The sequence below is a fragment of the Ailuropoda melanoleuca genome, chromosome 4, assembly GCF_002007445.2.
Source record: "Ailuropoda melanoleuca isolate Jingjing chromosome 4, ASM200744v2, whole genome shotgun sequence".
NCBI classification, from domain to species: domain Eukaryota; kingdom Metazoa; phylum Chordata; class Mammalia; order Carnivora; family Ursidae; genus Ailuropoda; species Ailuropoda melanoleuca.
Genome location: NC_048221.1, coordinates 74,398,042 through 74,410,762, shown reverse-complemented (window position 1 = coordinate 74,410,762; position 12,721 = coordinate 74,398,042). Strand labels below are relative to the sequence as shown.

Sequence of the window (12,721 nt, the reverse complement as noted above, 5' to 3'; positions counted from 1 at the left end):
TTCTGACAAGAATCCTAGGACTCCACCCAGTCTTTGGGGACTCCGATTGGTGCAGGACTTTTTCCCTGGCTCTCATCTTCTTCTGGCCCTGCTCAGCCCATGCGCTTCAGAAGGTGGTCCTGACCCAGGAACCCTGATGCAATCCAAGCTCTTAAAGACTTGGGGGGTGGGGCGACACCTACAGTTGTCATTGACTTTATGTCTGTCTTTAAAAGGAGAGAGTCTATCAATTGGAACTTTATTTTCCATTCACCTAGGGAGTTTGCTATTTAAAGGAACTGTCCACAGAATCCTTTTGTAGGACAAAGAATCCTTTGATAATGCAAATGTATCCCAATTGATAGGTTTTTATATAAGCAAGGATTTCTAAATTCTGGATTTCACTGCGGCGTGGGGACACAGCCCTCCTGACTCTGAAATTCTCCAGGGAACTTTATTTTGAGGGTTCCTTAAAAAGCCAGTGAGCTGGACAAACTAGCTCCTTTCAAGGTCATCTGTGTTATTAAACTCTGAAGAAAAAAGTGAGAGGGGTTCAAGCCCCACCCTTGAGTATTCAGGAGACATTAGGCACAATTAAGGAGGACCTGATAATGTGGCATCATCCTTTTCAAGGTGATTGAGTTCATGTAAATGCCATTTGCATATCTGTAAATTGTCCCCTGGTGCTGAGTTCTGACACAAAATGCATGGGTGGCTTGGCAATTGGGGTTGGCTGGGAAGGGGAGTATTCTGGGGCCCAAGTGAAAGATGGGAAGCTCTGAAGGCAGGATGGTCCTTCTGACTAGTCCCACCTTGAGGCAAAGGGGCCAGCCCCTCACCCTGCACTGACCAGTCATCGGATGCGTGCTGCCCAGGAGAGAAGATGTGATCTTGGACAAGGCGGCAATCTTAGGCTGAGGGTAATTCCAGGAGAACAATTATTTAGGAGCTTCAGCTGTCCCCTCTCCCAGCCTCAGTCCTGAAGGGTGATTTTGGAAGCCCACCACAGCATCGTCTATAGGAACTCACCCACTGTACTGGGTAGCCCCAGCAAAGAGTCTCTGTCTGGGCCAGGAGCCCATTTTGAGAGTCAGAACCCAACAGTGAGAGATACGAGGTTGAACCTAACCAGATAGCAAGTACAAACTGTTCCGGGTCGGTAGGGTTTTTTAAGAAGGAGAGACATAGGGATCAGGATCTGGTGACTGAGGAGAAGGGTGGGAGGGGCTCCACTCCTAGATGGCCTCTGGGGAGACCAGGCAAGCTAAAGGATAAGGACTCAAGGCAAAAACAAGCACCAACATGGCACTGGGGGAAGCAAGTGTAATTCAAGACACTGCAGGTGTACTCCTGCCCTCCGAAAATTGTTAGGTTTAGTGTAGACAATGCAGAAAGACACAGGACTCCACCAGAGTTATGACCAATCACAGGATCCCAGAACTAGGGTGAGTGCTTAGTTCCAATCTTAAAAGGGTAAAGGATGCTTCTATGTCAACTTAGCCCATAACTGGAAAGGCTGGGGACTTGCAGACAGGATTCATGAATAAATGGAGTCTTCATACTTGATGAAACTAAGGCAGACTCTGTCCTCCTAAGTATTTGTTTTAACATCTGTAGCACAGGTACTTGGGCAAAGTGGGATTTGGCCATAATCCAGGTGTCACCCATGCTGTATTGTCCATTCATTTATAAATCAAGGTATTATATGGGAGAAAAAGAAAGAAAGAAAGAAAGAAAGAAAGAAAGAAAGAAAGAAAGAAAGAAAGAGAAAGAAAGAAAGAAAGAAAGAAAGAAAGAAAGAAAGAAAGAAGAAAGAAAGAAAGAAAGAAAGAAAGAAAGAAAGAAAGAGAGGGAGGGAGGGAGGGAAGGAGGAGAGGAGAGGAGAGGAGAGGAGAGGAGAGGAGAGGAGAGGAGAGGAGAGGAGAGGAGAGGAGAGGAGAGGAGAGGAGAGGAAAGGAAAGGAAAGGAAAGGAAAGGAAAGGAAAGGAAAGGAAGAAGGAAGGAAGAAAAAGGAAGGAAAGAGAGAGAGGAAGGAAGGAAGGAAAGAGAAGGAAGGAGGGAGGGGAGGGGAGGGAAGGAAGGGAGAAAGAGAGAGGGAGGGAAGGAGGAAAGAAGGAAGGAAGGGAGGGAGGGGAGAAAGAAGAGAAGAGAAAGAAGAGAAGAGAAGAGAAGAGAAGAGAAGAGAAGAGAAGAGAAGAGAAGAGAAAAGAGAAGAGAAGAGGAAAAAGACAAGACAAGAAAGAGCTATGGAATGTAATAAAAATCAGTAGCTGGGGCGTCCCCCACCATGGATCTCCGTCGGAGGCAGAGAGAGCGCTGCACCCTGCAAGCTCAACCTCCTGTTTGCCCAGTAGCCTGGCTCTCCACCACCATCTAAGCTGCGGAGTTTGGGACTGTCACACTGTCTGGGACAGAAAGGGCTCTGCCCCTCTTTTATTTGTCTTTGCTTTATGCATAGCTTTTATTTCCTTTTTTGACCCTGGGCAGCAGAGCCGCGGAACCGTCCTTGCCCTTGATCATTTGTCCTCAGTTCTCCCTGGCTGCTGCTTTGTAGCAAATGCCATTGACTAGGCTTTTCCACAAGAGTTCCTGAAGTTCACAAGATTCTTGGAATACACACAGGCCTAATTTCAAAACCAGAAAAGAAGGAAAGAAGGAAGAGGGGAGGGAAGAAAGCAGGGGAGGACTCGACACTTCAAAACAGAACTTTATTCTTTTCCTTTCTGTCTCTCAGGTACAGAGGGTTAAGTCGCTCACACTTCACGCAGGCAACATCATGGCTGGTCGGCTCAAAGTTGCTCTGCTTCTAGCTACTCATTCTATCCCCTCTCTCACTTCCTTTCAACTTGCACTGGCAACCATCCTAATATGTGTTTGGGTGTTTTCTCCTAAAATAGCTAATGTTTTCTGTGCACAGATTTTAATTCTGCAAGTAGGATTTTGTATCATTAACTTCTTACTTGTTGCTCTCAGTACCATGATTCAAAGAGCCACGCAGGCCGCTCTGTGCGCCTTTAAACTCCCTTCTAGCTGCTGACCTATTCGTTAGGTATATGCCGTCCACGCTACCATTCCCCCACTCCGTAGTGGGTACTCAGTTTGCGTCCAATGCCCCTGATGCCACAATGCCGGGAGGAAAATCCGCACACAGCTTCCCTTAAGTATCAGTGTCAGAATTTCTCTGATAGTATATGGGAGTAGGATTGTGGGGTTATTACGGAGACAGTTGTTCACATTGCTAAAAGTTTCTGGCCTCATAAAAGCACCCATCAGAGAAGGGGGCACCTTCAAAGGGAGTATATTCAAATGGTTATTGGCAAATCTGCTTAGAAACCGCGGCCAATTTGAAGATAAATCAGGAATGAAGACATGACATGTCTAAAATAAAGACAGAAGTCAGTGGGAAAAACAGCTTTGGATTCATAGAACCACATTTTGCCCCTCACTTCATGAGAATACACCTAGTGTCAAAAGCTCGGTCCACCTGCCTCACCAACCTGTCTCCCCATTCTCTGGCCCCCGGGCCTTGTCCTTGCCCCAGCCACACCCACAAAGTTACCTGCTGTTTGCTCGGTGGCCCCTTTCCAGTAGGAACTTTATTTGTATTCTCATTACTGCTGCCTTTCCTGATCTGCAGCGTCAACGTCAACTGCAGAATTTCATCTTGCACTAGGGCTGTTCTGTAGTCACCGGGGACAGCCAGGGCGTGATCTACAGCTTCTCCCACTCCTGTCCAACCTTTGCTCCTCATCCCTCAGCCCTACATCCATCAAAAGCTCAGGTAACCTCCCAGGTCAAACCCAAGCCAAACTGCTCTCCTGGGAGCCACACTATGCTCCCTTTTGGAGGCGGAGGCTGCCTGCTGAGAGGCTCCAGCGTCTGGGTTCCATTTGCATGAATAAACAGCTCTGACGGGTTCGGTTTAAGCTTTTATGTAAACACTCTCCAAAATATGTTCTGTACTGCATTATCCCCAGCAATAAAGATTCTGGAATCAGAATTTGGCTGTCAGTTTTATTGATGTTGCATGGGGTACAGTAGAATACAGCTTTCTCTTCTGGAAATTTATTGACTTGGCAGTGCAGAGAGCAATAAAACTGTGTTTTTAATCAGTAAGCCAAGCGGACATGATTCCAGAAGAAATATAGGAAGCAAACATGCCATCGTAAGAAGATTTCTCCCCCCATTGTCCCTGTTCTTCTTGGATGCCCTGTTAAATAAGTTTGGGTATTGAACAATGTGCTTGGTGGGAATGTCTTCAGGAATAAAATCAGAGGACCAAGTGTGGATTACTTCCTCTAGGTTGTACCATCTCTAAGAGACTGTTGAGTAAAAGCATTTCTCTGAAATGCAATTTCTTTGCATTAGCCCCTAGAGGGGAACTGTTGGTAAGCTGCTCTACAGGAGAAATTGCAGGAGTGCCACATTTCTCTTCTCAAGAGAAACAAGGTTACAATGCATGTCTCTCCACCTTGCTCACTGACAGAGAGTGCGTTACCTGTATAGACCTGAAGGAAATGAAATCACTGTCTCTGAGAGATATCTGCATCCCGTGTTCATTCCAGTAGCATTCATAACAGCCAAGGTATAGAAACAACTGAAATTATGTTCTTCAATTGATGAATGGACTTTTAAAATGTGGTAAATACACATACACACATACACACACACACACACACACACACACACACAGAGGAATATTTTTCAGCCATAAAAAAGAAGGAAATCCTGCCATTTCTGATAGAATAGATGCATCTGGAGGGCACTCTACCAAGTGAAATAAGCCAGACAGAGAAGACAAATACTGTATGATATCACTTATATGTGGAATCTAAAAAAAACAAAACCAAAAAGAGCCAATTTCCTATGAACAAAAGAGAGAATCATGGTTGCCAGGGGCTGTGGGGAGGGGAAAACGGGTAGCTATACATCAAAGGGCACAAACTTTGAGTTATAAGACTACGTTTGGATGATCTAGTGAGAGTAGATTTTAAATGTTCTCACCCCCCCAAAAAAAGAGTTAACTATGTGAGGTGACAGATGTGTTAATTTTCTTAATCTTGGTAATGATTCCACAATGTATGTGTATATCAAATCCCCACACTATACATTTTAAGTATATACAATTATATTTGTCATTATTCCTCAATAAAGCTTGGGGTGGGAGGAGAAAGAGACTGGGTGAGGAAGCACATACTTTGGCCCAATATCGCACCATAGAAAGAATATTTGGACTCAGTCAGCTTGGTCATGCTACTTTGTTCAGGCTACTGAATCTCTTTGTGATCTTCTTCTGCTATCAAAGGGAAATACCCACCTTACACCATTGCTGAGTGGATAAAATAAGGTTATAGGCGGGTGTGCACAGCTCACATAGCACCTTACACCAGTAGCAAGTCCCTACTGAGACCGTAAGACATCTGCCTGATTCAAATACACTTCTGAGGCAGAAGGTGTTCTTTTCCGGCAACCAAGACAGTCTGCTTTGTAGACACGTGAAAAGCAAGGCAGCGTCTCCCACCTCTACTCTCATATTCCTGATACTCGCTTCCCACCTGAAATGTCCCCATCCACTCCCCACCTCTCTGCCAGTGCTTGGTCCAAAACCCTGAACCTGTAGATGCTTGATAAATGCTGGTTGAACATTCATCCCTGTCCTTTAGCAGGTGTACATCACGCTGTTCTGCTTTTGCTATTGCTGAGTAATTGCTCTTTTCTCAACTTTTACTTTATGCATAACTTTTGTCTCAAGAACACTCAGATTGTTCCTTTGAATATACGTGAGAGCCTGAAGGAAATGCTCTGTAGATGTTCCCCCAAAATGGCATGATGCCCATGTGATTGAGCTATCATAGCAGCCGTGTGGTCTGGTTGGGAAGATACTGAAATCACCTGTCTGGGGAAGATGGTATAGATCAAAATAGGAACATGTTCCTAGTGAATCTTCCCTTCTCCTGCCTGCCTGGCTTCCAATTGTATTTTCACCAGTCACTTCTCCACTTTACCCAAGACAGTTTCTTTTCCATCTTCCCAACCAGGCCTATGGGGCCACCTTAGAACTATTTATCAACTATTTACTTGGTGCCAAGCCCTGTTCTTTACATGGCTCATCTTGATTAATCATCTAACAACACTGTGAAGCAAGAGTTATTATGCCAATTTTATAGATGAAGGAACTGAAATGAAGGGCTTACATAACGTACTCAGGATCACCTGGCCAGGTGGTAGGAGAGTGGAGATTTGAACCCAGGTATCTGAGCCCAAAGTTCAGGATCTTACAAAATAACATATTCTTTGATAAAGACCAAGAGTGAGTCATGGCACATCTCTTTATTGATGTAAGTTAGAATTCTCCACCTGAATCCAGTCGTTGAGACTCTATAGACATGCGCGCGTGCACGCGCGCACACACACACACACACACACACACACATTTTATTCATGAACTTTAATGGTACCCAGTCTTAAATATTAAAGTCTTGGCTTTCGTTTCTTCTTTTCTAGATCACTCACCTATCTCCCTATCAGACTAATCCCACCTCAAGCTTTCAGAGGACTTAATGAGGTCATAAAAATGTAAGTAAGGTACTGCATATCAAAAGACATTCATAATTGGAATAATACACTTTTTGTAAGAGAAAACATAGTTGAAAAGGGATAGTTTTTCTAGGAGAGAAACTGTGTTAAAGAAACCCCATATTTTTATCTTTATAATACAAATCATATCTAGGGACCTTTGAAGAAAAGTATGATTTTCAAGACTCATTAAATTCTGGATAATTAACCTTGCTTCAATGAACTGAATGCATTTTGATAAGTGATGATAAACTTCTCAAGTAGAAAAGAAAATAGATTGCAATCATAAAAACTCTCTTTCTGCTAGAGCAGTTATTCCCTTGTGTCACATTTTTAGATAACACCCACACAGAAGAAAATGTGTTGGAGGTTTATTGTGCATCAGAAGATAATCTTTATATCTAAAATATAATAAGTGTATGACAAAAACACAGTATTTATAGCTGTATTGATAAAAGGCCTTTATCAAAAGTGTAAAGCAACCCAATGATACAGTGTGATCTCACGTTTGTGTCAGATGTAACTTCAATCCATTCTCCCTGGGTCTCAGCCTCTAGGGAATAAGACACCATACATGAGAGAGCACTTTCTCAGGAGTCCAGTATTCCAGCATCCTCCTTAATGTTAGTCCACATGAAAGGCCCTCAAAGGTCATTCAGTTCCTAGATAGCGTCTCTGATCTTAACAATCCACGGGGCTTTCGAAGCCAATCGACATCTCTAAAGATGCTGCATCATCAATCTAGCTCCTTGGGGAAACTCTGATTGCTCCTCGGGGTATTAGCAAGCAATGAGGATATTAAAAATCATTCCCTAAGAATTACAGAAACGTCAGTTTCCTTGAACCTAACCCTTCTTCTTCTGTTCTCAAGTTGAAATGTTGAGTTTTGATAACTTTTAGTGCATTAGACCTCCTCATGAGAAAAGCAGCCACAACTAAAGAAACAAACCATTGGGGACAAATAAAATGAATCAGTCCAGGAATAATCCATTACTGTGTTGTTCATAAAAGACATTCACTGCCTTAGGCTCAGCCTTTCTGTGGGCTAAAGCTCTCAAGTCGGAAGGCTTCAGTGAATGTTAACCTTAGAAACACTAAAATGTACAATTTGTGACTTTGAGACTTTTTTCTCAGTTGGCAGCAAATGGTAGCTTATGTTGGGATTTTAGGGTAACATTGACATTACCTGCATGCCTGGGATGGTATATGGCAAAGTTGTTCCTTTACGTTTATTTTTTTTTAAATCCATTTTTTAAAAAATCCATTCAGGGGTGGCTGGATGGCTCAGTTGGTTGGGCATTCGACTCCTGGTTTCGGCTCAGGTTGAGATCTCAGGGTCGTGAGATCAAGCCTCACGTCAGGCTCCACACTAGGCACAGAGTCTGCTCGAGATTCTCTGCCTCTCCCTCTGCCCCTTCCAGCATTCACTCTCTCTCTCTAAAATAAATAAATACATAAAATCTTAAAAAAAAAAAAAACTCCACTCATTAATTCATTCATTCATTCGTACTCTATGCACCAGGCAATATGAAGTCACCACAGACTCAGAAGTGAACAGGACGTACTCCTTCTCCTCATTTTGCCAAAAGAGAAAAATAGTCAAAGAAATAGACAGTTGCAACCCAGAAAGAACGCTGACCACCTTGCATTGCCTCAGAGCAGGATTTTGGGAAAAGGAGAAAGAGCTACGAAACAATGAATACAACCCAAATTAAATCCTCACTAGAGTGAGGGAGTTGGGAATTCAGACATCCGGATTCTGGTCCTGAGCCTTCCCATAAGCACTTTTTGCCTCTCCTCTGGAGAGTCTCAATTTCCAAAGCTGTAATACAATGGAAACTGACTAGATTTTCTCAAAAGATTTGCCCACGTCTCACAATCTGTGACTCTGAGTCCTAGATAAACAAGAAAAAAAACCTGTCAGATACACAGGGGATACAGAAACCTGCAAATCAACAGCCCCTGGGTTATAGACGCCTATCAATGCTCCTAAAGGGAGACGGTAGCACTTTAGGATGTGAGGACAACATGAGGCATCCCTGTTTCTTTTTTAAAAGGACACGCTGGAGCCCCCAGTTGTTAGGTCCCACACAGCTTATTATGATGCATGCATGGTCATTTCTTTCATGTTTCTTCTTTTTTTTTTTCTTTTCTCTCCCCTAGTGAAATCTCTCAAAGTGATTCTCTGGAAAAGATAGAAGCTAATGCCTTTGACAACCTCCTCAATTTGTCTGAAATGTAAGCATCAGCTAACAGATAGTTTATCGCTGTACACTATTACCGTCGCTGGCTGGAGCCCACTCAGTATTTGTATTCAAGCATCCACTGCTAGGAATCCAAGAGGAAAAGACTACGGCAATTACTAGGTCTGGGCAGGCACTAATTTCTCTCACTGCAGTGGCCTGAAGGTTGCCATGGTGACAACTGCTTCTCCCTGGGAGCTGTATAAACTCTGAAACATCACAACACAAAGTTGGAAATTAAAATTGACATTGTGGAGTCCGGCCAAGTAGCTCTTTACCTTACAGAAGGGAGGGTGTGAAGTACCTGGGGTAGTGGGGAAGTTTGAAAGGGAGCTGAGAGATCATGAATTAGTTCATTGAGACTGTTGGGGCATCTTCATTTATTTACTAAATGATTCTTGGAAATCTACCACATAAAACCCTGGGTTGGACATGTGGATGCTGTTTGTTATTATTATTGTGAGGTTTTAGAATTGATTCCTAGAAACGGTCCTTTCCAAATTATCATTTTCCTCCAATTTACAAAAAAAGGTGGGTGGAGACTGGCTCGATTCAGTTTTCAGAGAATGAACCTCTGACCCAAAGAGGTTAAATGACTTGCCTGAGGTCAGACAGCAAGTCAGTACCAGAGCTGGGACTAGGAATTGGGTCGTGAGACTCCCAAACCAGGCTTCTTACTGCTGCCTTATTGGCTCAGACATGAGCTTCTAAAAACGTCACCTGCACAGAAGTTTTGAAAGTTAAGGGAAAGGGAAGGATATTAGCAACAAATATTTTCTGCACACTTGTGCCTGGCATTTATTTCCTCGAGGTTGTGTTAATCCTCAAAGTTTCCCTGCAAAGTGGGGTAATTATCCCTTTTGTTCAAGGGAAGGAATGGAGGCTCAGAGAGGTTGGTAACTTGACCAGTGTGGCACCGTAGACAATGGCAGGGCTGAGATTCCACCCCGGCCTGTCTTTCTTCAGAACTTGTGCATCTCCCACCACACCACAAGGCCTCCCTATAAATGGTCCAATTAGCAATTATCTAAAGAGAATAACTGATTGATAAGTATGTGAGTACCCGCCACATGTCCAACCGAGGGTCAAGTGCTGCTGGAATACAGAGGAGGTAAAATAGAAATCTTCCCCAGGAGATGACAGCACAGTCAGGGAGGTGAGACTCCCTCTCCAACTGATTATGGGGAAATCCAAAAAAAATGGGTAATCAAATGTAGATTGGCTAGACTTGGCTGTGAAGTAGGATTTCGGGGTGGGGGGGAGAGGGAAGTGGAGGGGAGAGGTCATCACCATTACAGATGACAGTACTATTCTAGACCCAGAAATCTGCCCAAGTGATAAGGAAGCACAGCTTATACCAAGAACCACCAGAACAGCTTATGATAAATAGATGGCTCGTGATGCAACAGAAAGAAAAACAAAATGCTCTAAGGGAAAGTTTATGGACTTTTCCCAAGGAAGGTCCTGAGACTAGGATGTTAGCTCCATACAGGCTCGCTCTGTTCACAGCTGTAGCCCCAGTACCTAGAACAATGCCTGGCACATGTAGGTGCTTAATAAATGTTTGTTGAGCGAGGGAATGTATGGAAGAGTAGTTTAAGGTCAGACCCCAAAAGCTCTTTAAGAAGTAAAAGTTCCTTGCACCCTACCTATATAATGCCTTACATGGCCCAGGAATGCTTGACTAAGTTGTTGTAAAAATAATTACAACAAAACAGCACTCACCTCTAAACAACCAAACGGACATATAAGATGGAAACAGGCACCAATGGTGGGTAACTATAGTAAGGGGGGCGAACACTAGACTCGGAGTCAAAAAACTGAGTTCACTTCCAAGTTGTGCTACGTCTCAGCTGTGTGACTAGAAATAAATCATTCAATCCCCTGATTTCATTAACTATAATAATAATTGTTAACATTGGTCAAAGCCTTACTGTGAGCCAGAAACATGCATTTACTTCTCAAAAACTACCCTAAGAAGAAACTGTGCTTTAAGTGATGTATCCAAGGTCACACAATGAGTAAAACCAGGATGTAAAACCAAACTGACTCCAGAGCCCCTCCCACTAAACAATACACTACATTTTCTCTACAGAACAAGAGTAATTATCATTTCTTCGGGTGGTTGCGGCAGGGGGTTAGAGAGCCAAAGGCATTTACTGGCCTTTTATTGAATCCAAAGTAGACGGGCAACTGTGGCTACTTCTCAAAGGGTCGGAGCCACTGGAGAAGTAGGGAGAAGGGCAATCACACCACTGGGAGTCATGGCTGTACTTTTATGCTCTACAAAGCCCTGCCTCCTACGTTATCTTTACCTATTCTATTACTCACTACATACCAACCTATGAGGTAGGAAGAGTGCATATTAATATTCTCAATTTATAGAAGGTCACACCAGCTCAGGGATGGTGGGACGCCGTGCATCATCACACAGCAAATTATCTATACAGTGGGCATAACATCTCCCCACATCGAAGGCCCTGGACTGCTCCAAAGACTGAGTGCCTGTCTGGATCATTGGTCAGTGTGGCTGCCAGCCCAGTATGTAGAAGACCAGTTTGCCTGTAAGGGAGACCCGCCAATTTGCTCATCTGACCTGGGAGTGGAATCTCCCATCACTCTCAGTGTGTAGGCTCCATGGTGGGCCAGGGTCTACTTGGCCGGGAGTCCTGGAAGTCGGTGCTGCCTCACCGAGTTCGGTGGAACAGACTCCCAGCTATGATGTTTACACCTGCCTCGGCCAAACATGGCTCTTACATGCAGTTTTTATCCCCAGGCTCTCAGGAGCTCCTCTCAAACATACGAAAGTCACTTGATTTTTGTGGACGCCATTTTCAGCCAGCATGTTTTGGTAACTATGGTCTTGTACATTCCAAACAATACATATTTCTTAAACAGCTCCTTCTCTCTTTACAGACTGATCCAGAACACCAAAAACCTGGTGTACATCGAGCCTGGAGCATTTAGAAATCTTCCCCGGTTAAAATACCTGTGAGGATTTTTCCTTTTTGAGCAACTGGGGACAGAAACTGGGTATCTGATGAAAATCAAAACAATTAAAATGTTGGGAAGAATTTTTTAACTATATACTTAACATCATTTGCACGTCTGTCTTCAGCCTTCCGATTAAAATTTAATCAACATTTCTTGTCAGCCACCAGGCTGGTGCTTTCTGAACCCATATAACTGGCTCCCAACGTTTTCACTCTCCAGAAAGCACACGAACAGAATATCTCTCTCTTTGCAATGATTTTCAAAACTGACAGTGGGGGGGGGTCATGACACTTGAAAAGGAGTAAATCGGAATCTCTAAGGTGACGTTGGTGATGCAGACAGAGCACAGGTGAAAGTAGGAGAGGCAATTCTGATTTGACACCCACCCCGGTTAAGACTGACTGATTCCTTCATCTCATTTGTTCCTTTATGCATTAAGTGAAAACTTTTTTAAGTATTGCCTTGAGGTAGGCACTGTGTCATATAAACTAGATCACTGTTTTCTGTTTCCCATTAAATCTTATTAAGTCTACTAGTTAGAATTATAAGTTGAGTACCATGGAAACCCAGCAGATTCATTGCCTTGCCAGCAAGACCAAAAATTCCTGAAACTTGATACAATCTATAAACTGACCACTATGGATCTTCTCAGCAGTCAAGCAGTCACTTATTCACACAGAAAAATGTAAACCCTCTAACACAGATGTCCTCTCTTCTTCCTGATAAGTTAAATTTCATAAAATCTCCAGAGGATGGAAGTCCATAAATCCCACCACTTAAAAAAAAAAAACAAAAACAAAAACAAAAAACCTGTAGAGGGAAGGGAGGGCATCTCCCTGGGTCTGGTGTCATCTGTACAGCCTTGCCCTGGGGCCACGTACAGGAGCTGCTGCTGCACAAGGATAGCTCCTTTGACAGCTCTAACACCG

At 43.5% G+C, this 12,721-nt stretch overlaps 1 protein-coding gene across 3 annotated transcripts in view; it reads left to right on the top strand.

Annotated features, from left to right (window-relative positions):
• The window catches only part of LOC100478534 (lutropin-choriogonadotropic hormone receptor), a 43,279-nt gene that overhangs the window by 12,201 nt on the left and 18,357 nt on the right, over positions 1-12,721 (top strand). For 2 of the 3 annotated variants that reach the window (XM_034659104.1, XM_034659103.1), the window contains exons 2-4: positions 6,484-6,555; positions 8,719-8,793; positions 11,715-11,789. In XM_034659104.1, the coding sequence (XP_034514995.1) occupies positions 6,484-6,555; positions 8,719-8,793; positions 11,715-11,789 (222 nt within the window). The remainder of the gene's footprint in view (positions 1-6,483; positions 6,556-8,718; positions 8,794-11,714; positions 11,790-12,721) is intronic. The other variant, XM_034659105.1, reaches the window with a different exon arrangement.